This window comes from Mastacembelus armatus, chromosome 8 (assembly GCF_900324485.2).
Source record: "Mastacembelus armatus chromosome 8, fMasArm1.2, whole genome shotgun sequence".
Lineage (NCBI taxonomy): Eukaryota > Metazoa > Chordata > Actinopteri > Synbranchiformes > Mastacembelidae > Mastacembelus > Mastacembelus armatus.
In genome coordinates, this window is record NC_046640.1 from 12,850,842 (window position 1) to 12,875,001 (window position 24,160).

The 24,160-nt window shown below is 41.5% G+C and overlaps 1 protein-coding gene across 3 annotated transcripts; it reads right to left on the minus strand.

Moving 5' to 3' along the window:
- Positions 1-177: 177 nt before the first annotated feature.
- dock6 (dedicator of cytokinesis 6) lies at positions 178-23,229 on the minus strand. 3 transcript variants are annotated; one of them, XM_026324734.2, is made up of 50 exons: positions 23,042-23,229; positions 20,996-21,083; positions 20,258-20,436; positions 19,967-20,035; positions 19,693-19,816; positions 18,999-19,211; positions 18,056-18,141; positions 17,873-17,939; positions 17,494-17,643; positions 17,248-17,328; positions 16,895-17,051; positions 16,656-16,786; positions 16,427-16,520; positions 16,155-16,317; positions 13,333-13,450; positions 12,528-12,598; positions 12,290-12,428; positions 12,089-12,190; positions 11,904-11,990; positions 11,500-11,731; positions 10,994-11,158; positions 10,710-10,882; positions 9,976-10,077; positions 9,522-9,608; positions 8,988-9,083; positions 8,677-8,817; positions 8,316-8,429; positions 8,034-8,204; positions 7,759-7,898; positions 7,469-7,638; positions 7,204-7,355; positions 6,865-7,047; positions 6,480-6,606; positions 6,299-6,383; positions 6,018-6,114; positions 5,785-5,919; positions 5,502-5,654; positions 5,186-5,344; positions 4,991-5,091; positions 4,709-4,901; positions 4,493-4,636; positions 4,264-4,395; positions 4,151-4,165; positions 3,459-3,584; positions 3,284-3,373; positions 2,949-3,185; positions 2,704-2,847; positions 2,426-2,532; positions 2,163-2,336; positions 178-1,897 (listed from the first exon to the last, which is right to left on the minus strand). In XM_026324734.2, the coding sequence occupies exons 1-50, from the start codon at positions 23,089-23,091 to the stop codon at positions 1,855-1,857; spliced, it is 6,357 nt and encodes a 2,118-aa protein (XP_026180519.1). In that variant the 5' UTR covers positions 23,092-23,229; the 3' UTR covers positions 178-1,854. The 3 variants fall into 3 exon arrangements, with proteins under 3 accessions (XP_026180519.1, XP_026180518.1, XP_026180517.1); XM_026324733.2 differs by lacking the exon at positions 9,976-10,077; XM_026324732.2 differs by lacking the exon at positions 9,522-9,608.
- Positions 23,230-24,160: the final 931 nt, after the last annotated feature.

Below are 24,160 nucleotides of genomic sequence, written 5' to 3' on the forward strand. Positions count from 1 at the left end.
GACAAACAGAAGTACATTAATCCTATACCTGTGTTGGAAAATTCAAACATTTCTGATTATGCACGTACAGTTTATCCATAATGTATCCATGTGTATTTGTATATATGTCTGCCTCATACATTCACTTCTTAGTCATAAAATAATGTTTGAGGCAAGAAATCTGAAATTAACAGGACAAAAAGTCATTATTTTTAATGTTCTTATTCAGGTATACTATAAAATGTATAGTTAGTCAATCTGTCATATCCATTTTGTTTTCTTTGCTTGTATTTGTTTTGTTCTTTGTGTAAAGCAAGAATAAAAAAATAGTACACTGCAAGCACAAATTAAAACAATAACAGGAATATTAGATGTTTTCAGTATCTGTGACTAAAATACAGTTTAACAAAAGTCTAACAGTGGCTGAAATTAGCAATTACACTACTCCATGTATTTACATCATCTATTCCTTGGCTCTGTAGCGCCACAAACAAAAGCTGACCACAGGCATAGGAAGAGGAATTTAATAGAAGGCAGTAAAAAAGTGTAAATAAATTAAAAAAAAAAAGTTTTATATCTAATTGGTAAAAAAAAAAAAAAAAACTATTTCCAGCTTTGTAAAATAACAAAAGCACAAATATCTTAGTAGTTACAGTGTTAATGTGTTGCAGCTTGTTTACAATAGTGCAATATAATAGATACAGTAGTTGGGAATGGCTACGATGATTATACATCTTCCACAGCCAGGATGATGGACACATATGAGATATTTTGAGTGCTATTTGACAGCAGCTAAAATACCATCTACCTTAAACCACAGAGACATGTATGTAGCCATCAGACTTAACTGTGGGGGGGGGGGGTGTCTTATGTCTCAGTTTGAACATATTTATGTTGGTAAAGGAAATGGCCTGGCTGAGGGCAGTGCTACTGTGATATACATCTGATGTGATTGCAGTGCGTTACAAGAGAAATTCACAGTTAAAAAAAAAAAAAAAAAAAAAAAAAAAAAAACATTTAAACAGTGCTTCTCTCCTGGACTCAGACTGGACTAAGGTCTGAGCTTGGACAAAATTTTTCCGCCTCTGCTCTATAATGAATTCTTATAACAAGAGATGGGCAGGATTAATGTGACAACTTGATGAAGAAGGAATGTCAGTTATTTGGTCTGTTGATAAAAAAAGAAAACTCCCTGGGACTATTTAATAACTAAATCTGGCAGTGACTACGACCAGGCATAGTTTAGAAAAAAAACCTTTTACAAATTAAATAAGGCTACGGCACAAATACTCAATCTATATCCTTTCAAAAGCAAACACTAGAATAAAAAGGAAAACCGATATCGTCAAGAATTAATCCCCAAACGATTTTAATACAAAATGTGTTTGGCAGCTCTAGCCCTGTGAAAAAAAAAAAAAAAAAAAACAAAGAAACAAAGAAACAAATTCCAGTTCAAGCCCAGAGAAGTTCCTTTGGGTCATCAGTGAGGAAATGGATTTTAAAATATGCTTGGTCTGAATCCCTGAAATGTCAGAGCCTTAAACAAAATGTTGATAATTAAAGTGCTGGTAGCCACCCAATAGAAAGAGCTGAGGTTTTCTCCTATAGAGGTGACAGAGTGGTGGTGATGGGGCAGATGGCTCAGCGGGTAGAGAGGTGACAAGTGTGTGTCTGTTGTGATAGTAGTGGAAGGGATTATGGCAGAACTGGGTGGCCGAGGGGGTGGGTGGGTAAAAAAAACAAAAAACAAACAAGCTAGACAAGGAAGAGGACAGTGAGTGTGACAGTTGGTGTGCAGTGCAAAGGGAGGAGGGGAACAGACAGGATGATATGGTGCTAATTTCTAAATCTTCCTGTTAACCAGTTTTCTGTGCCTCAACAGTCGACTCTGCGGAAGCTGGACCTATTGTAGGAATTCCTGAAGAGAAAGAAGGAAAACAATAAAGATTGTTTAGGTGCTGCGCCTTTTTTCTTTGCTTTTACCTTTTTTGTGGCATCGCTCTATAAACACGTGTCTTCTTTTAGTGAATTTTGAGTGGAGTAGACTATAATAATATCTTGTTTTATGCTGCTCTTGTGTTGGTTTGATGGGTCTGGAGATGCAGCACGAGCTAATTTAGTGTGTCACTGTGTGTAGGCGTGTGTGAGTGTGTGTATGATATGCGATTAATGTCTCAAATTACCGTTGTGTTTGTGCAGTCTGAGCTGGCACGGTTCTGTACAGCTGGGGGATCTTGCGGTTGATGAGAGGACCCAGAGCTTCTTTCAGTTTATTGTAGTTCCTCTCCAGCTCTCTGTGGTACTCCTTCTGATCTGGCCCAATCAGGGCTTTATTCTTCCTCAGGGCATCCTCACACCTGTATAAGAAAGAGCAGAGAAGACACAGGGAGTTGAGATTTGTTTTCATTAGTTATATAGCAGCCTAGCCCATGGAGCGTGTCATCACCTCTTAGTGAAGTCTTTAAAGCAGAGTCGCAGTTTGTTGTGATGGCGAAACAGCTTTGGGTCATCAGGAATGTCGGAAAGAAAGACCTGCGCCACCTCAAGGGGCCCCTGTAAGGGGGAGAAACAGTTACATATTTGCTAAGGAATGTCTGACACTATTTAAAACCCTGACCCAGACTTCCAACCTCACTGTGACTGGATTAATATTCCAGAGACATGTGAGTGAAATCAGTACGTGAGTGCAGTATGTTTTTCATTTGTAAGTATCTGAACAGGCACCTGATTGACAGTGGTGCCCACACAGCCTTGCAGCACCATCTGCAGCATCTTAGAGTCTGCAGGGTCTTGATTTGTGGCAAAAGCAAGTTCCTGTGTCTTCTTCTGCATGTCCTCAATGGCCACCTCCATAGGGACAAGTATAATCTAGAAATCCAAACAACACAATGATCGGAAGTCACATTTTCTTTTTTTTTTTTTTTCTTCTACATGGGTATAGCAACAGGCCAAAAAGAACAGATACCCACCTCCTCCTTGTGAATAACATTGATGCGTGTCTTGATGTAAGGGAACGCATGAGATGTTGTCAGAATGGTTTTGCGTTTGTACTGCTCGTGCAGGTCACCGTGAGCTCGGCCGTCCAGAGTAAAGGGAGTACAGTACATGAAGGTTCGCAGGTTGTAGTTCTTGTCAAAGTAGGTGATTCTTTCCTTTAGCTCATAGGTGTCAAAAAACGGCTCAACGTAGGTGATCTGGAGGTAGGCCTGAAAGTAGCACAAGCAGTAATATATACAATGAATTATTTTTCAGTGTCTGTACTGTTGTACAATCAGTTACATACTGTATATACACATCATGTTACCTTGTTGGGATCCAGTTTGTTTTTGTCTACTGGGTTGGAGTCCTTGATAATTTCAACTACGTCATCCCCAAACCTTTCTGAGTAGAACTCCTATGGACCAAAGAGATTTCTCTTTAGACATTTTTTTCCTCATAAATTAGGAATATAGTAGTAGTATCATGATGAGTTAACGTGCCTCAAGTCTGTGAGAAATCTCAGCTAATTTGGTGATTGATGGCTCCTTGTAGACAAACTCTTGTTCATCCAGGTCTCCAAACCGACAGCCATAGAAACCCACCCGGAAGTATGTCCCAAACATTCTCTACACACTAAAGATGCATGACAAGATAAGATGATTAATGTCCAGAGGCTGAGTGAACTAAAACCAGCATACAACAGGCACAGAGCTTATATATAAATAAGAGGACAATATAATAATATAATAAGATGAATATATTGACCTTCCCTATTCATTAATGTAGATTCATTACATGACATTTAGAGGATTTTTCACCTTGTTGCTTGTTTTTCCACAGATGAAATTAGTAAAAATGACTTGTCTCTTTTTACTCTATAATAATGATAGAATATTCTCTTTCATAATACTAAAACAGCTGTTGCGGGGCAAATGGAAAGAACATATTTAGGCTGAAGTTTAATTTCACCACAGCAGGAGGGTGGCAGGAAGGAATGGAAACAGTTCACTAGTGCTTCAACTCAACTATGTCAAAGTGTGAAAGCAAGTATCACTCACCAGTAGCATGTCATTCACATGGGAATGAAGCAGTTGGGGAAGAAAGAAAACACTTTCAATACAAAATAAAATGATTTTCTGAATTAGTTTTACATTAAATGTGATATACTTAGTTTGACAAATGAGATTGTTACCTCCCATCCGGAACTCTGGAAAAGTTGAGAAAAGAAAAGTACATAAGAACATAAGGATAAACTTCATTTTCTCATCAACGGCCTGGTTAATGATGGTGAAGCTGACAACTCACTTGGTTGTAGACTTTGTTGAAGGCATCCTGTAGCTTCCCGTGAACACTAGCCAGCTTTTTGAAGTCTCTGTTGGCTTCATGGATGGGCAGCAGTATCTTGTACACTTCATTTATGGCCTCGTACATGGCTGCCTGGGGTTACAGCACAACGAAAAACCATGTTAAAGTTGTAACTTTGCTGTGGTAATACGCAGTCTTGTCACTGTGTGGTTGGAGAATGTGAGCGTACCATGTTAAAAGAGGCAGCTGCTTGCTCCAGGAGGCCCACCAGGCCAGACTCACTGAAGTACTTCCCAGCACAAATCCCCTCCTCCTCTGGAGACAGGATATCATCAGATACAGCCGATTCTTCCAACACGTTAGATGAAATATTCTGAGGGAACAACAGAGATGTCAGAACAAACTTAAAATCCCCAAATGTTCTTCTTACTATTGCAGCACTGACCTGGAAGGTGACACAACCAATTGGCAGATAGCGACAATCCTCCAGCATGTTGAGGTATTCTGCCACCAGTGCGGCACTGTGGACAAGACAATGGGCAGCCTCAGCATGGTTCCCTCTCTCAGAGTGTTTCCCTGCCATATTCTGAAGCCACGTTAGACGCAGGTCTGGGGAGTTCTGGTAGCCCTTGGCAATCCTGGAGTTAAAAATGAGAGAATGACTTGGGCTTTTTTTTTGTGGGACTTTATGTTTGCATGTCAGCTTCATTATTGGGTATGCCAATACCTGTACATCAGGTCAATGAGCATCTCTGGATCCTGCTGATGTTCTTTCATCTTCACAGTGTCAGTGAGAATCATGTGCAGGTTGAACACCAGATCCTGGACCTGCAGTTTCCAAAGTGTACATTAGTAAAGTCTTTCATATTCCAGCATCTACAGATCCAGGAACTGAATACACAGTGTGATGGTCATTACATACCTGCTCTGGAAAAGGTGTGTCACGCAGCTCCAGGTCCTCTTCAGCATACGTCAAGATTGTCTTGAGTGACCGCCGAAGATGCTCCTCATTGAAGTTTTGTGATGTTCCCACCAATGAGGACAGAGACATGGTGACTTGCATTTTTACTCGTGCAAAGTTCTGGGCCAAGGACAGAAACAAGGACAGAACATTATGAAAGAATCCAGTCAAACATCCTGTGTGTATTCTACAGATCAATTATTTTCTTGTGTATGTCCCCAGGCAAGAACATCAAAATGTAATTTACAAACTTTGAAAAACAGTGTCTAAATCTTACATTTCCAATCTCAAAGTTCTGTCTCATCAGGAGGTAAAGAGATGCAGAGGCATGACTCCTGACAGAGCCGACACTACTGCTGCAGTGACGGAGGAGACGTAGACACAGGTCTGCACAGAGCTCCGTGTCTTCTTCAAACAACATCTCTGGGAACTACTCAGAAAAACACACACTCAAAAATTACTGTTGTATTAGGTTACTAATATACCACGCTAAACTGATTAAAAAAACAGCAGGAAACTTTAATGGAGAAAATCAGCATACTAATACAAACTGTACTTACCTTGAAGACCAGAGCCCTTTGTGTAGTGAAGCAGTGCTGCAGGAAGAGGGCACTCTGGTTGCCTGCCATGCTGTGGAGAAGCACTCTGAGCACCCCACCTAAAACACTTTCTTTCAGCTCTGATGCCACCACAGTCTGAAAGACGACAGAAGCAGCACATTACAGCAAAAATGTGTGTCAGCAGCTGCAAAGGCCATTGCATCTGACACAGGGATGTTTTTGTCTCGTCTTACCTTGACTATAATCTCCAGTGTGTCCAGTACTATCAGTGAGGCCTCAGTAGCTAGGTTTCCATCCACCACAGACTCCTGCTCCACCTCAGTTTTAGTCCTGCAAAAAGTGGTATTTCACCATTTATTATTATTATAAATTACACTTAAACTTTGCACAGAATATTATTCAAAAGCATATCAATAATTTAATTTTTAATTCTGTCAGTAATTTGTCCACATGGTCAAATTGGAAGTTAATCTTGCTTTAGTTAGTGCAGATGTATTTAATGTAGAGGACATACTTATCAACTCTGTCTGTATTTTGTCTCCAGTGAGTGACATTCTTTCTCCATCTAACATTTTCTTGGCTGCCATAGGGACTCCTCTCTGGAAGAGTACACAGTTTGTCCATGAACACAGACACATCATAGAACTTACTGACACACACAAACACACACGGTGCTGTGTTCTCAGGCTACTTACCTCTGCAGCGGCGGACCATCTCCTGACGAGCTCCGATGGTGCCCAGGATGGCTTCCTCCAGTCGGGCCTTCATGTCCTGAGACTTTTTAAATGTCAGGCTGTTGATCCTTTCCAGAGTCTTCTTTCCCTACAACAGCCACAAAACATCACAGGGGAAAGAAAATGAATTCAATAAAAATCTACAGCAATCAGGAAAGGTTTGGAAATTCATTTCTGAAACACTGATACTGATAATTAAGACAGTAAACTTTCAAGAACAACTACTGATGTAGATTTAATGATGTACTGATGTTCTGGCATGTCCAAATTAAGCCTTTTTAAATGGTTTTGAATCCTATAGGGTCCATCAGTGATGAACAGTGGTGACAGTGCCTGTTGACTGTACCTTGTATTCAAAGCAGGAGATACAGAGATGTAGGAGATCCAGTAGCCGATTGATTTGCAGCACAGACAAATCAGACACCCAGCGCTCCAGAAGAGCTGCATCTGCATTCTTCAGCACCCACAGGAAACACACCAGGAGAGTCCTCGTGCACTCTGCAGACAGACCGCTGGACTGGCGTCCAGCCTGGTGAAGACAAACATAGATACTCAGTGCCAACCCGCAAAATGGCTCTTTACAGAGAGTTATAAAGAGAAAGGAGGCAGATCACAGAGGCAGATCTGTGATCTGTCAGTCTGTAGGGCCCGGGGGAACAGCTTGACCCCTGCTGCTATCACTCACTGTTGTGGGCAGTGCAAATGGGTTGGCTTTGGCATGTGGCAAAGGGGAGCCGGCAATCGCCATGGCAACAGACTGACTGATAGTGTTGCTACTGTCTGGGTCAGCATCCTCGGCGTGGGCTGAGGCATGGCGGACCCAAGCAGGAGAAGTATCTACAAAGAAACAAGGAAAGCACTCTCAGGTGAAATAATACTTGAAATAGCACACAAGAATCCTGAGGAGGTGGTTAACAATATTTAGTGAACTGCATGTATGTTCTGCTGACCAGAGAAGTCGTGGAGCTGATGCAATGTCTCCAAAACAATGGAAATGAGGGGCAGGTAGAGCTGAGCAACGTGAGCTCTGACCTGTGGATCACTGTAGCGAGAGTCTGCATCATGGCTGCACAGCAGTGAGTGAACAGCACTAATGGCCTTTTTATGAAGGAAGAAAACCCTGTGGGCAGAAAAATATGTCGCCTGGGAAATTCATTTTCAAGATTCAAACTCTGATGACCCAGTGGGAAAACTATTTTATAACACTTGAAGTATACAGAAGCATCTAGTAAAAACCCACCCTTCTCCATCGGGATCAAGGATGAGAGAGAGCTCAGTAAGCAGCAGGCCTGATAAAAAGTGCTGTTGGCGAAATGGGACGGACAGCTCGAACATGGTAGCAACACCATGGTCCTGCACCATGCTGGAAAATGCTGAACTCTAAAGAATGAACAGAAGGATAAAAAAAAATAAGAGGCCAGTGAGAGTAGATTTAAATCTATGACACTAGAGCTAAAAAGAAAATTGGTAAACAGTAATACAGCTGAACTGCAACTTCCACATTGCTCTGGTTACCTGTGAAGTGGTGGAGGAGGTGGATGGGGAGGGAGAAGCTGGAGGGCTGAGAGTCGAACAGGGCAAGTTGAGGATGACGTAGTGCTCGTGGCTGCAGACAATACGTGTGAAGTCAATCCTCAAAGCATTCAGAGAGCTGGGGTTCTGTGCTGTGTGGAGCTTGTTGGCAATCTGTTTAACACACATTTGTTGGAAACAGTTAAGAGATTTTTTTTTAAATACGTGTGGGAGTTGCTAAAGTCTTTGATATCAGAGTAAAACAGGGAACTGAGCAGTAGGCACCTGTTTGTAGTAGGAGCGGATGAGGTTGAATACAAAGCCTCGGTCCATGAGAGACAGCAGGTCATTCAGGAAGAAGGCGAGACTGCTGTTTAACCTCTCCACAAGCTCCACATCCTGCCATTAACAATGGGATGTATTCATAAGTCAGAGGAAGAGCATGCTAGAATAATGTGAAAACATCCAACATGACTACTTTCTCAGTTTTCTTCAGGTTACTTAAGTAAGTTAATCCAAAGGTAGGATAGCAAGTTTCTGTTAGAAAAAAAAAATACATCTTTCTAGGTCAGTACTAAGCTCAATTAAATAAAACTTGCAATATATTTCTTGAATTTTTTGTGGTGCTGCTTTGCAGGCCCAATACCTTGTGATACCGGCTGGCAATGTCGGCACTAATGGCGCATACAAGTGCAGCGATGTCGTCCACAAAGCGATCTGGAAAACGCTGACGCCTGGGAACTTCCAGTTTTGATGTCAGGAATAAGTGATGGGCCATACTCTTTGTCTGAAACAGATGGCGAATTTGAACATATAGTTATTTAATGTAATTGGTGTATTTCCTGATATGGAAAATGGTTCTGTTGTCATATTTGTTTTGTAGCATTCTGTGAAAACTCTAGCTTTAGGCTGTTGAGAGTGTGTAAAATTACTGCTAAAGTACAAAAGCATACTGACCATAAGCTGGAAGAAAAACCAGGCCTGCTGCAGGGCTGCTTCCCTCACTGTGCTGGTGCTGACCACCCACTGTAACGCCAGCTCCTCGTGGAGCAGCTAGATGTGAATCAACATAAGATTTAGCTTACAGGAGGAAACTATTTCAGAAACTAGATGAGCTATTAAGATTAGCAGCATGTGTACATGTTTTTATATAGAGCAAGTCATGAACTGTAACTGTAGTTTGTAAAGATATCACTGCAATTATCCGACATTTACTCAGTCTCATTGAAAGTAATTAATTGATAATAAAATAGTACTGTAATACAAATGTCACACATGACACTCAGACAAACCCAGACAATAAAATACTCAATTTCAGTGTGTCAAGAAGAAAATATTCAACTCACACAGAGACACCATTGTTAAATGTTGTGAATGATTATGAATGTTAATGATTCTGAGAGTTGATGAATGCTAGGACATCAAAGTGTGATCATCCGTTGTGGCGAATGCCAGTTTTACAGTTACAGCTATAGGAGATGCCAGTTTTACCTTCTTGGTAATCTGCCTTGTGGGAACTGAAAACAAGGCCACGCTGTCCAGAAAGGCAGACACGCGATTGCAGCTGCGGTCGTTTGCCTGACATGGATTGATGGTGAGGTGAACACACAGAGATGAGGACAAAGTGATGTGAAAAGGAATGAATGTAAATGGATGGGTGGCTAAAGAGCTCATCATGAACTCTAATGAGGGCATGGCTGGTAAGAAACTTTTGTCACTCCAACACCACCGATGCAGCCTGTTAGGCAGCAGTGAGAAGATGAAGGCGTATTCATGGACAAAAAGGTGTGACAGGTGAGGCATGAAAAGCAGAGTAGGAGACAGAAACAGACACAGATACAACCCCTGAGAAATGAAGTAGGGGCTGACCAACAAGAGTTAAACAGATGTTAAGGATGGAGGTGGAGGTGTGGGAAAGGCAGGAGGAGGAAGAGGAATTTGGCACCTGCTTGAGCTCACAGCTGGAGTTGGGATTCCGACGAAGCACAGATCTTGAGCCCCCGGGGGCATAAGCAGAGTTTACCCAGGAGTGGGAGCGGTCAATGCCCTGCCATAAGCCACCAGATAGACACACACAAAACACACACGCACAACCACACATAGAGCGGCAAAAGTCAAGTGAGTAAAGAAGGGTAACTACTACACAGGAGTTTAAGTGAAGGATAAAGTTTGCAAGAAACAAAATAATGAATGTAAAAAAGTGAAGCTAAACCCAGGACATAAAGCAGGAGAAAGCAAGGAAAGAGGGAAAAGCACAATTCCTAATTCCTAATGAAAGAATCTATAACTTAGGCAGCATCATTAAATGTTGGCACAGAGTTCTGAGTCAACCTCACATTACTGAATCTGCTGTGAAGAGAGGTCACACAAGAGAGGGAAGCAGTGTCAAAACAGAAAAACAGTAATACTGAATTAATGGACATTGGTATTGTGACACAAAAGGGAACCATTAAAACACAAACTTTGATGCTCATGTTTCTTGTTGATGCACTAGGGAAGAAAATTAGTCACATGGCAAAATTAGCAAAAAAAAAACTTCATAATTTCAAAGTATTCAAAAGCTTTCATGACATTTAGAAGGAGATAAAGGCTTTTCCAGAATTTGTATACGCAATAACTAACAGCAATATGTCTGCAGCTGCAATAACTATGACACATTTCCAGAGAGGTCCAGCTCACCTTGCTCCCTATGATCCTTTGCACCTCTTCATCAGGAGAAACCGGTGTACTGGCCAGGTCAGGGTTGGAGTTGCTGATACTCTTGGAACGAGACAGGTGTAGGCTGGTAGGGCGGGCCGTTGCTCTTGATAAGGTGGCGTACTGCATAGGCATCTCATAGGACTGAGTACCTGCTACTCAATGAGATGAAAAAACTGAAATTTTAGGAAATCAACAAACACAACATTCAATCAATTGACTGTAATTTCTAGTAAAAGCCTCTTGCTTATCAGATACATGGTCACCTGCTGGGGGCATTGGAGGATCAGTAGTGGGCAGGCGAAAGCAGTAGTGAATGTAGGATGCCAGCAGATTGTTGCGGCTGTGCTGGTCCTGGTTACCCTCCAGGTTCTTGTGCATCTGGTTGACCAACAAAGCCATAGTTTCGAAGGCAGCACGACCCAGGTTCACTGTAGATTAAGCATGGCAACAGTAATAGTAATGCTTGTCCAGACCAGAATATTAACACATGTATTTAGTGTATGGTACGGTCTTATAGTGACAACTGGCATTCAATGTTCTGTCTTGTACATTCCAGTAGCTGAAAATAATAAAGTCTTGCTGTGAGAGGCATAAAGTAAAATAAACAAGATAATAATTATGATATGAGTATACACTATCACAATTACCAGAATCACAATTAGATACTCAAATGATTAGAACAGCACTTCAGCCTCGTTCTGACAAGTGTGCTTCAAATCTCCAGAAGTACAACTAACAGCTCTCTTGCAGAACTCACTCACTCACTTACCAATTTGGCCTGCAATGACCGGTGGGTAAACAATGAGCTGAATGAGTTTGCTGAGCAACTGGTGTAGGAACCTGACACATGTATCCAGCAGAGCCCCTCTTAGGGCAGCCATGCTGGCCTTCAGCTCCCCCTCCATGTTTGCCTCAGTTATGATGACGTCCTTCAGGCGGAAGGGGAACGAGTACTCCTCCAGAACATACACAAGAGTGAAGAACTTATCCAGGTGGGGGTCCTAGAAGTACAACCACAAGGAATACTAATTTCTATTTGCATTTACACTCGCACCATATGAAAACTATAGATGCTGGCGTTTATTATAATTACCAAACCTTTCCCAGCAATTCTAAGCTGTTTCTAATGGGGCTTTTAAAAGGTGGGAGAAAAAAAACATAAAAGAAACATACCTGAGTGTGAACCGAGGAGGTCGCTGTCACCTCGACATTGAACACTCCTTTGTGATTATCCACCCACTTCATACCTGGGAGCTGAACCTGTCACAAAGCGACATACAAATAATTTAACACTAAAAAAAAAAAAAAAAAAACACCGCAAAATAGGACGTGACAAGACTGTATTTAAGCACACTCACGTCAGGGGTGAGCACAGAGTAGCTAGGTGGAGGCTTTTCCACAGACACAGGCAGACTGAAGGAGCCGGTGCGTAGTCGGCCATGCTGCATCAGAGGGATCCACTGTTGGCGGAGATACAGGCAATCTCTTTACTGATGGCAAGACAACAGAAGGAGGTATCAAGATGTGGGTTGAAGTATTAGCTGAAGGAGTGTACTCACAGTGTAGCCCACAGGGGTCTCCAGAGGAGTGTTTTGTTTGGGCTGGCAGCTGATGTGGTAGAAGGTGAACAGCAGATGGTGGTTGTCTGTCAGATTGGCAGGAATCTTCATCTTCATCTCCTCATGGAACTCAGGAGACCTTCAAGGCAAGAGAAAAAAAAAAAAAAAATCTTTTCATGAAGCCACAAGGATGTTTGTAAAAACGCTAGTCGAAGATCAACAAATGAGAGAGCCTTACTTGTTATGGTAGATGACAGGAGTGTACGCCTCTTTCATGAACTCACTGCAACTTGACTTTCCATATATGACCTATTTAAAGTGACAGTAAACAGTAAAAGGTAAACATAGCTGCTCCATTAAAAACAGGGGGCACTCTTTTTGACATCATTATCACTACAGCCTTGTTAATTATTTAAAGCACTTCGCAATCAATGTTTTTAGGGACAGCTTTTCACTCACTAGCCCACTGACTGCAGCTGTAAACACAGAGTCTTCCTGCAATGCTTTGTGGGAGACTCTTGGCTCACTCATTGAGTGCAAGGGAAGAGTGGATTCTTTATGTTGTCAGTGCAATTAATCTATTCATTGCCGTCGGGATGAAGAGAGAAATTTAAAAACCTAACAAAAAAAAAGCTTCAGAAAGGAATCACCCCCCCCACCTTCAAAGCAAAGAGGATGTGACTCAACAACAGAAGGTTTGAAACGTGGCTGTGAAAAGACCACTATATCCATGTAAGATATTTAGCTGGATTACTTCCTGAGAAACTGAAAGTCGATAAATGAAAAGATCCTATCACTTTAAGTAAATGCCCTATTGTGTGTATCAAACTGAAGTATGACAAACGATTTACTGTAGCTCACCAAATGTAACTAGATGTGCTACCAACTCTGTTGCTCATAAAATAAGCTGCTTTGAAGACGTTCAGTCTTCCAAGAAGACATGATATAATATTTCATTGCCTCCAGCAGCTCTTTGTGAGTGGAATTACATTTTCCTGAGAACATCACAGTCGTGTTTAGTCACTTGATTATCCTTGACTTACCGGTAAAGCTTGATTGGGGTCCTCTCCTGCCATGAACTGGACTTTCACAGCAATGTTCCTCACTGATCCCTGGCGGCTGCTGAAGTTCAGACTTTGGGGGTAAACGTAGAGCAGGTTTCTGAAAGTCAAAAATGGTGCAAGGAATAGACTGTAAGGCCTTGTAGTGCCATAATCCTTGTAAGCCTTTCATGACTAATTTAGAACCTGTCACTTTTTCTTCATGGTCAGTAGCTGCTTCCATTTTTTAATTTTGTCTTTCCTTATATCATGTTTTAAATTGTTAGACTGCAAAGGAGGTAAAGGAACATTGCTTGAAGGTCAATGTTTCAGTCCTCGGTTTTCAACTTGTTACAGTTCTGTCAATATTACACAACATTCTGCAGCACTAATTTCTGATGACCCACAGAAACATATAAGTCTTACTAATAGAAAAGATAAAAAATACAGAGATCAGTGTGTGCTCGTGGGAAGAGCGTGACCCAGCATTGGACTTGCTTGGTGAAAGTCACCTTAACTCCTCTCCAAATCAAACATTAGAGGTAACGTTTGTTCATATTTTGAAATAGCAAATTTTATCAACTTGACAAGAAGTGATGACTCACCAGAAAATCCCTTCACTTTAAAATAACATTAACTGTACACAATGCAATACTGCTTATAGGTTACTGTATATTTTCTGTAGCAAACATGTTGCATGTGTTGTTATCTGGGTCACATGCACTTCTAACCTACATAACACAATTTCTATCTCTAGGGTTAAACTTCAAGGTAAGGTCACTAAGAATACGACCACAGAAAAGACCTGTGATCGAACCACTGCTGAGCTAATGTTTTACCACGGTATTGCATGTACACATCCAATATAAGGCACAGTGACTACCCTCCAAATTGAACATTGAGGGGATATTTTGATACCAACTTCTGCAGAGCTGTAACAGACAAATATATACTTTGCAGCTTTCTTTTTCCTCACTTGTCACATTTTACATCAACATCCACTTGATCTATCTGAATTACAAGAAACTACAACTACAGGACTTCAGGCAGTTTGTAAGCAAGTATCATCAAGATGATCTGGGGTCTGTGCCTGATTTGTGTGGCTGGAAGTCTCAGCGCGGCCCATGCAGGTCCGCTCAGGAGGCCCGGAAAGATAGAGCACAAAGCTACACCAGAGGACGAAATCAACGTGCTCATGTTTGGAGTCATACAGTTCAGTGAATCCCTTAGTTATGTTTATGAAACCATGGAGGCAAAGATAGCTAAAATCAACCAGACTTTGAAGAGCCAGGAGGGCAACCTTCAAAAGCTGGGGAAGCAGACTGAGCAGGCTGCTGAGGTAGAGAAACAGATGAAAGAAGTGATGGAGTTGCTACAGGTAAGAAAACACAAAAATATGTAAACAACAGATTTTTCATGTGCCGTATGTTGTTAAACGTTAGACAACCATTGAGAATAACAGACTGCAGATCTAGGCAGAGACAGAACATCAAGTATTTAACACCCCCATCAGATTAACCCTCTTGTGTTTATCCATGTATAACGCTGAGCAGACATAACAAAGCAGAGCTTGTCAGCATGTCTACTGTACGTGACTGTGGTGTTGTTGTAGTCTTTAATGGCTGCTATATGTTTTACAAGCCATTAGATGTCACTGTACTTGCTTTTTTTGAATCACCACAGGAAAAAAAACAAAACAAAACAAAGCTTTGTAAGTCTTCATCACTGATATTATAAATAAATCACACTCTATGATAAAAGAGAGAGTGACACCAGAAAGCAGCATGTTACACAATAAGCCAGGCAGTTGCCAGCTGCACTGAGATTGTTGGTGGGGGGAAGAGAATAATCTACACAGATGCTCTTTTGACAGGCCCAGATGGCCAAGCACCAGGCTCAGACCCAGATGACTAAAGACTGGCTGGCTAGCATGGAGCAGGAAGAGGTGGAGCTCAAGACAAAAGTAAAGAGGTTAGAGATGTATCTCGACAGCTCCGTACCCACCAGCATCAAAGAGCTGCAGGTAACAAAAACTTGAATTTCACTTCACACTTAAAACTCACAAGACAGAAGAAACAGACCTCACTTTACCTCAACTGAACTGAGGGACACCTGCCAACATTCACTTTTGATTAAAGCAACAACAGCATTAGGCATCTCTACATATCTGAGTATTAGTCACTGATTTACTGTAATAAGTACTGTAATTCTTTCCTGATTTTAGAAGAAGGCAGAGGAGCACTCCAAAATCTTGAAAGGTTTACAGCAAGTGAACGACTTCCAAAAGGAGAACATTGAGGTTCAAAATGAACAACTCTTTAAACTGCAGAAGATGGTAAGTGACTTGTTTGGAACATTTCAAGACCTCATCTTTTGATGCTTTCGTTTCAATAAAATTTACCGCTTTGTTTCTGTCTTCCAGAGTGAAACTAAGACATAACTGTTCCAACATTCACCACTGAGGCTCCCCCATTCCACACAGCTCTGTCTGCCCACATCTCAACTTTGTAACGTCATTGCACTCCCTTCCAACCCTGATCTCTATGCTGTAGATAAATATTTTTGTTAGGACCCTTGTGATTATGCCTTTGTGGCTGAGGCTCTTTTCTATTTCACATGTAATATTTTTTTGTCTATTTTTTGTCTTGACTTTGATGTACTTTGTAACTTTGTTTTTAAGAGTCAAATAAATTTAAAACTTTTAAAGAATTAAAAGATTGTTAGGGAGATTAATTGGTCTATAGTTAGAATGAGGTCAGGGTTAGGTTATGATAAGGGCTATGGTTAAGGGTAGATTAGGGATAGCATTAGCGGTAAATGCTCACCTATAGGTGGTGTGCGGTGTGTACACATAACGGGCAGGAAACTCCAGCACCTCTTTGGTTGGGCGAACACGCAGGTCAGGATAAGGCTTCACATGGAGTAGTTCAGGTGACAGACAGTAATGAGGCGAGTCTGGAGCTGGAGAGATGTCAATCTTCAACTGAGCTGAGGGACAAAATGACACATGAAAACAATTACAAATCATCCATAAGTTCCATTACATGAATTCAAACAATATGACATAAATATCTTGGGCACATGGGCTCATGCTTACCTGTGACAGGTCTCAGTCTCCGCAGAACAGACGATGGTCTGCGCATATCTGCCAAAAATTTGTAGAGGTCTTCATCACTCAATCTGTCTCCCTCCTTCATACACACATAAACAGGAAGAGGGTTAATAAACGAATATCACTACTGACTAGTTATAATTACCATCACCAGTAAAATACACAGAATAATGATCATATTAATCTTAGGAATTACCCCAAGAAACATTCTGACCTGTTTGAAGAAGTTGGTGACGGTCAGTGTTGCTGGACGGAAATTGGCAAAGCTACACATGTCGTCCCCAACACTCATCCGCTCAAACCCCTTCTTTTTTCTCTCATTCCATGTTCCATGACCTTTTCGCTCTAACAGAGAAACAAATCACGTCGCAGTAAGGCATGTGCCTTAAGGTAGACAGTTGAATGTTGTGTGCATGTGAATTTGTGTGAGGATGTGTTTAGAGCCAGCAATACCAGAGTCAGAGTCTGGATCTGAGCGATCCAGACCTCCCACACTGCTGACGATGTTGAGAAGGTGAATGGCTGTCCAAGCAAAAGGCATGCGAAAACGACCAAGGCGACTGCATGACTGCTCTGACTGCAGACGCAGCTTCTCCAGCTTCTCCTTGTGCTGAAATGAAATCAAAAGATACAGTGAAGCATATCTGCAATAGCCACAGTTGGCCTGACAAAGAGGATGGTAAATATTACATGTACCCAGACAGAATTGAGTAATGCTTGTGACTAGATGTAAAAAGGTCCCACATGTACGTTGGCTGGCAGCCTGAATCAGCGCAACAGGTTAAAACACAATTTGGCTCCATTACCTTGGAGGAATCTGATTCTTTCATCACCATGTAGGGTTCACAGCACTCTCCGATGTCTCCCTGCTGAAGGACTTTCTCAAGCTGCAGTACAGGTACATGCCCATGTTTATTAACACAATAAATGTAATGGTATTTTACATATGTATTAAATGTAATCATAAATGAAAGGACAAGCTTCTGTATAAGCCAAAAAGTCAGATCACATTAAGTCAGATCAATGTGTGTACCAGAAAAACTTTTCAGTACCTTGATGACCAAGAAGATATCAGAGGAAGGGTATGTGATGGAGAAGATAGCAGAACGAGCCAGTGTAGATATTGCTATGTGAGGTGTGTGGGGTTTCAGCAGGCCTTTCATCTGATCTGAGTTCAGGTCGAAGTAGAAATTCTCAGAGATCTGTTGGAGGGAAGATCGAGATAAACAGGAAACAGCAGAGGGAGGGGAAGGAAAGATGATAATGGAAATGCACGTCAAGGGATCTTAATTCAGTTTTGACCGCAAGACTACTTAGACCTTTCTGAGACAAGGGAAATTCAATTAGCCCAGCATGAGCTCAGCATTACTTAGGTCATTTTACAGACTGTAAATCACTAGAAGAATACACATTGTAGGACAAAAACTATACCTTTTTCTTTTCCTTGACATCATAAAGGGCAAGAATCCCAAATATCGGCTCAATTTCTATTTCAAACCTTAAAAACATACAAAATATACAGGATCTGTCAAATATGGAGACCATTAAAAGGTATTTCTAACAATGAATTAGAGCATGAAGATAGATATGTCACATGTAGTATTTCAAACTCACTTCAGAGACAGACACTTGACCATGATCCTCTGGCCACAGTGTTCCTTGGGCACTTCAGGAACAGAGCATCTCTCTATAGCTTCATCCTACCACACAGAGAGCAGTCAGGTGCAAGGCACACACAAGCGTAACATTTACACGGATGTCATGGCAACATGGCAGCACAGAAACCGATGGTGTGTACAGGGATATAGAGAAAGAAGGATGGAGCGACAAAACAAGAACACAGAGGAGAGAAAAGCAAACTGTTCTCTAGTCCTTTCCCATATATTATGAACATTCACTTTATGGGAACATGCAATAATGTTACTTGGAGCTGGCAACTGAGTGGCAACATTTCTGCTGGCTGCAGTTTTAAGCAGCAAGTTCAGAGCTTACATTACTATCAATATATGTGGTAGGTACAAGAAAACTCATTTACTGGTGATTCCATCTGGCTTTTCATACACTTTGTTCTGTCAAGACGTTTATTGCTGCAAACAAACAAACCAGTATAGTTATTTTGAACCTGTTTGAAACAAACTGCTGTTGCTTCTATAAACATCATATATCATAGCATTTCTTCACTAAAAGCATACCTGCTCCTGGGTGTCTACTGTTGAAAGCTTTATTCCCTGAAAGCTGGTTATCAAAAGTGTTATTTAATTCCTAGATGAGATTTTAGACAGTCACCTCAATCATGCGGTATACAGCCTTTGCTGTGTGATGTAGCACCACTGCTCATTTACCCTTAAGCATAATATTAAAATATTATATTTCATAAAAATGTTATAATTTCTACTGACTTTGGCTAAGGCCAAAATGCAACTGGAAACCTGTATTCATTGGAAAAAAGCTTTTTGAACTATAAGTGAATACAAATTAATGATCAAGAATCATGAAGAATATTGATCTATATGATATATATGAACTCAGAGGCAGATACGGCTGGTTTAATGCAGACCTCATCAGGGGAGGAGTAGAGACCCAGCAGGTCACTGTGGCGTCCCCGCAGGCGCGCCTCTGTATTGTGGTGGTCCATGTCCTCTGCAGCTGTACGTTCCAGCACAGACGGCAGGAGAGCATCTGGGGAGGAGTTCTTCAGATCAAAGATGCTGGAGGCCCAGCTGCCCCGAGGGGTCTCATCAAGACTAACTGACCGCCGCTTTGCATCATCCTGAAGTGAGACGGAGGCATGATATCATGTTTTGGTTTTTTTTTTTTGCCTTCCAGACAAAGATGTCACCTTTTAAGTGCTCATTTCAGGTGTTTTTGAAAGATGAGAACAATATGAAACTGATCTCATCCTACTGCCATTACTTATTTAATATGATTCATATGGAGAACATGCCCTGGATAATGGACAGGGTATATCCATTCATCCATTACTCATTCTCCACTGACCAGAATTTACTATAACAGATCTCATACTGCTTTCCCAATCATAATGACTCACACGGACTATTGGCTGACCTGTTCTCTCCATCACGGTCCAGGGACTAAATGAGGAGAGTTTTAGGAGTATGATAAGCCTAAAAGTTTTTACTCCTGGCAACACTGTACTGTAGATCAATAAAATCTGTTTAATGAACCTAAAATAACTGGATGGTCCCTTTGTGTTGAAGATAACAAGCCCTTTGAACATCACCATCAGCTACCTGGTCATCCTGGCGCTCAGCAGCAGTCTCGTCCAGTTCAAAGGTCTGTTTGACCAGCCCTCGCTGCCTCTCCCTCTGTCGCTCAGAGCTGTGGGGGGTGTACATGGTGCTGCAGTGCTGGTACCTACAGGAATAAAGAGAAAGGTTGTCCCAGTAATTATGTAACCGTCAGTCACACAAACACTGAACAGGAAAAGTGGTGCGCATTATTAAATAATAGATAAAACACATACTGTGAGTCAATTCAACTGGTACCACAACTGACACCACTTACTTTCTTTGAATGACGAGCCAGTCATCTGTGTAGACTGCCAAGGCATCTCTCACTCTGGGATCCAGTGAGCTACATAGAGAAATACATTAATAATTGAGCAAAGGGTGCTTTTAATATTTAGTTCATACGGTGTCACAGACATGAAGGCTTTCTTCCTTTATGTAGTTTGATCTTTGTTCTTAGTTACAGTTTTATTAATCCTCTTTGTAAGGCAGGGTAAGAAGCACAGAGGGATGTGTGTGTGTGAGGGCTGTGTTGAGGGCTGTGTTGGCCATTAGCAGCTGGACTTACTCCTCCTCCTCAGGCAGTGGGGGCTCCAGAGTAGTGCACTCTTTGTCCAGGTGGAGGAGCTCCAGGTCATCCTGGGGGAACTCCATTAGCTGTCGGAGGGGCCCAGACTCCACCCCAGGAGCATGACTGCTCACATACTCTTCAAAGTCCACAGGCTCAACCACCTCCGTCAGGGGCAACTATCAATCAAGATGAATTAATATGCATAAATAACTATGACGTATCCATAATGAAAGATCTTGATCTGATCTGATCTTTTCAGGACTTACAAGATACCATAGAAAAGGGATAGGATAGACCCATAAATGATTTTTAATACACACATATGACCTTACAATGTACTTCTAGACTAGAATGAGCAATATAGCTTTATTATTATATCTCTATCTCACAACCTATATCTACTTTCCCAAGAGTTTCTTGATCAGCATATCAGTAAACTTCGAATCTTGTAAAATCTTGTAATCCTTGTAATATGACAAATGTTTTGCAAAGCACACAATCTTACATAACCATCCCTTCTCCTATTTTTGTTAAGCATCTATGGAGAACCTTACCTGGCTGTCAAACAACACGGATGACTGAAATCAAGTATATCGTGTTTCAAATACGCCACGCCTGCTGTTAGTTAAAACTGCACTCATCTGCATTAAGTGAATCTAAACTTACACCTAATTCACAAAGTCACACCCATCAGCATCACTATCTGGAGCCTGAGTTGAAAAGAGAGTGACTCACAGGGTGATGTGTGCCGCCTCGCTTCTTGGACAGCTGAGGAGACCCATAGTCTCTGGACACTTGTTTTCTGACCTCTGCAGCAACCGTCCTGTGCAAGAGAAGGTACATAAGATTTGTCAGATAGCCAAGCAGAGAACAAAATCACAAATTGGTCCCAAGACGTATGAATGCATAAAGCTGCAATTCTGCCAATGCCTTCATACTCACCTTAAAGAAACTCTTTTTAACAAGTACAGGACCTTATTTAGACACCACTTCCTGTCCCATTTTTCACTTCACTTATCTAAAAATCTATAAAATCTTAGTTCATGCACTTTTAAACTTGATCCCAGAACTAAGACTGCTGCTAAAAACACTAGACCTAATTGAATTATCAAGCAAATTTCCATAAACAAAACCTTTTTAATACTTTCCTCTCAGTCTTTCTCTCGCTCATCATTTTTCAGATTCGGCACCAAGTCCATCTGCACTTGGCTCAATTTTGAAGTTTCAAAGACATCTGGCCTCCTTCAATCACAGAGTTTTTAGCTTCAAGTACTAGTAGCAGTGCTGAAGGCCAACAACTGTTCAGAATACACACTCAAGCAGATCTCACAGAGCACTGGTGAGCTGGTTTCAGGGAGCAGGCATGGAGCCAGAGCTCTGTCCCTGGCCTTTATGGACTAACGGCAAATGGGAGGCTTAAAGAAAGACAAAGCAGGGGGAAAAAAAAATCGTCTCACAGAGACTGCAAGCAGCTGTTCCTCTAAAACCACAAAATGTATGTTACTCTCATAAACACAGCTGCAAAAGCAAAGGATTTCCCAAACCACGGTGCTATGTTTCATACTTTTACTCCATCAATGCACGGCGAGTGATGAAGAGCACGGCCTCTACTCTCATCTCAATATATAGCTAGGCTTTTCAAACTGCTCACACAAGTATCACAGTTTTGCATGTTTAATAGTTTCTGCAGCTTCGAACACCTCCATTTAAAACAGGAAAAAGGAAAACTATTGACTGGAAGGGCAATAACCAGAACAGGCCTTCCCACCCTTTCCTGTATCCGGCACTGAACAATGGTCTGGGTCCCTCAAAGGAGAGGAGAAACAGGACTTAAGGTATGTCGTGCGAGACCATGCGATGAATACCTATAAAGGATATGTACAATCAACATGTATACAAACAACAACATAGGCTACCACTAGTGCAATGTACTATTTATAAAGAAATAAGGTTGGAAGTTTAAAATAACCACAGCAAAGACATAAAAAGAAAATACCCTCTTGTCCACAGGTCTGATAAGAATCTGTCATCTGGTCTGTTTCTGCAAAGGTGATGTGGTGCAATAAGAAAAACTGGAGAAACTGAAGCTTTGGAAGAGCCCAGTTTATTATAAAAAGGAAAACTTTATTGTCTAACAGGGATGGATTATCTGCAAAAACCTGCAGGCACACCAGTGTTGCTAAAGCTAATTACTGGAGCAGGTTGGCAGATCATGACATGCCTTCTCCTGGACTGTGATCTAAATGTATTTTGTATGACAGACTCCCAGTCCATGCAGCACTGTACCTCCTTATGCAGAGGGAGAACCAGTTTGCATGCAACATGTGGAAACAGGTTGCTACTATAATGCTGCTAGGCGTTCACACGACACAGGAACATAACATCCCAGTGTCGCTTGGTAGCGTTTAATAGGCTTAAAGCGTTTCCCATGGTATTACTGCGTTTTAATACAGCCGAATGAGACGTGTCAGTCATTTGATTAGCCCTCTGTGTTAGGTTTAATTAGCTCAGTCATTGCTGGTGTAATGTTGTCGCCATAGCTAAGACCAACAGGACAACACACTCTCCAAAAGTATCAGAAACCCTTTTTTTCAGACCGCAAACTGGATCAGTGAACTTCTCTTTGAGTCTAGTGAGGAACAATCGGGTTTATAGAAATCGGTTTTGTGGTTAGTAATCCTTTATAAATCCTAGCATAGTGGCTAAATGTGTCGTGTGTCCAGCAGGTCACTCTAATGCACTGCAGCTGTTAAACAATAACTTAAGACGTTAAGACCTCACCGGTTGATTTTGTGAGCAAACGCCCTCCTTTCACTCGCTGTAGATGTCATTTCTTGCCCCCATCTGCAGAAACTCTCCGGAGCCAAAGTAAAAGTCCTCTCCTCCTCTTGTACTCGGGATCTGTCCCGTCTTACGGGAGGATGCGGACGCTCAGACCGTTTCCTTCTCCACACTGGGACCGAGCACGGATCCCTCCTTGTTCCTCCTAGCGGCCGGGAGCTCAACCGGGGTCACTGCTGCCAAGTCAGCCACAGTACACGCACTACATCCGGTGACGCTTAGAAATAAAAGCCTATTTGTTTCCCCCTCACGTATACTCTTCCACGTTATAGCAGTGATACAGCGATAGTTTTTACACATAGTTATTTTAAACATGTTATAACAATATAAATTAGCACATTAATTCTTTTCAATTTTAACATTGCTAAGAAAATCGCCACTTTACATCCGGTCTTATTATTTGCCTTGACTAGCTTGCCCATCTTGTACTAGGTGACTGTATTGTATCTACCATCTGTTAGTGCAGAAATCTCGCCTGACCGGTTTACAGTGACCCGGGAATACCCACCTCAGTTTTCACTTCTGTTTAAAATTTAGGAAGCAGGCCAAAAACAAGTCTCAAGTCCGACCTTACCTTCACAATGTCCTGTTTTAGAGATTCAGTCTTTACTTTCAAAACTACTTTTGACACTGCCACACACAATCAAATAGGAAATGTCTTGTCTGAGCGGGGCAGGATTGGATATTTCTCTGATGCAAGTTTATTTCGTTACTTTGAGGAATAAACTTATTGCTGATGCCAAACTGAATTAGAGAACAAAAACGAACTGCAGGAACATCTAGAGGACTGCTTGCACCTCGCCATGTCTCCAGTGCACAACAGCTTGTCAGACCGAGGCTTCACCAGCAGGTGGGGCTGTTCGCCATGACTGGGAAAGAAAGAAAGCCTTGGCTCACCAGTGATTGTTTAAGATTCAGTCCTCAAATTTGACCTCTACAAGGAGATGAGACATTGCTACAGCTTTGTTTAATGTGCTACCATCTAACTGTGACTCACATCAATGAGCCAGTGAATGCATAAATATTTCAATAACGATCAAACAAATAACCATAAAGAAT

Coding starts and splice junctions, on each gene's coding strand:
- dock6 (XM_026324734.2), bottom strand. CDS start 23,091: ATGACATCTACAGCGAGTGAAAGGAGGGCGTTTGCTCACAAAATCAAC. Junction 16,787..16,894: donor AGATCCAGACTCTGACTCTG/GTATTGCTGGCT, acceptor TTTCTCTGTTAG/AGCGAAAAGGTCATGGAACA. Junction 10,883..10,993: donor TCCTCCAATGCCCCCAGCAG/GTGACCATGTAT, acceptor CTCATTGAGTAG/CAGGTACTCAGTCCTATGAG.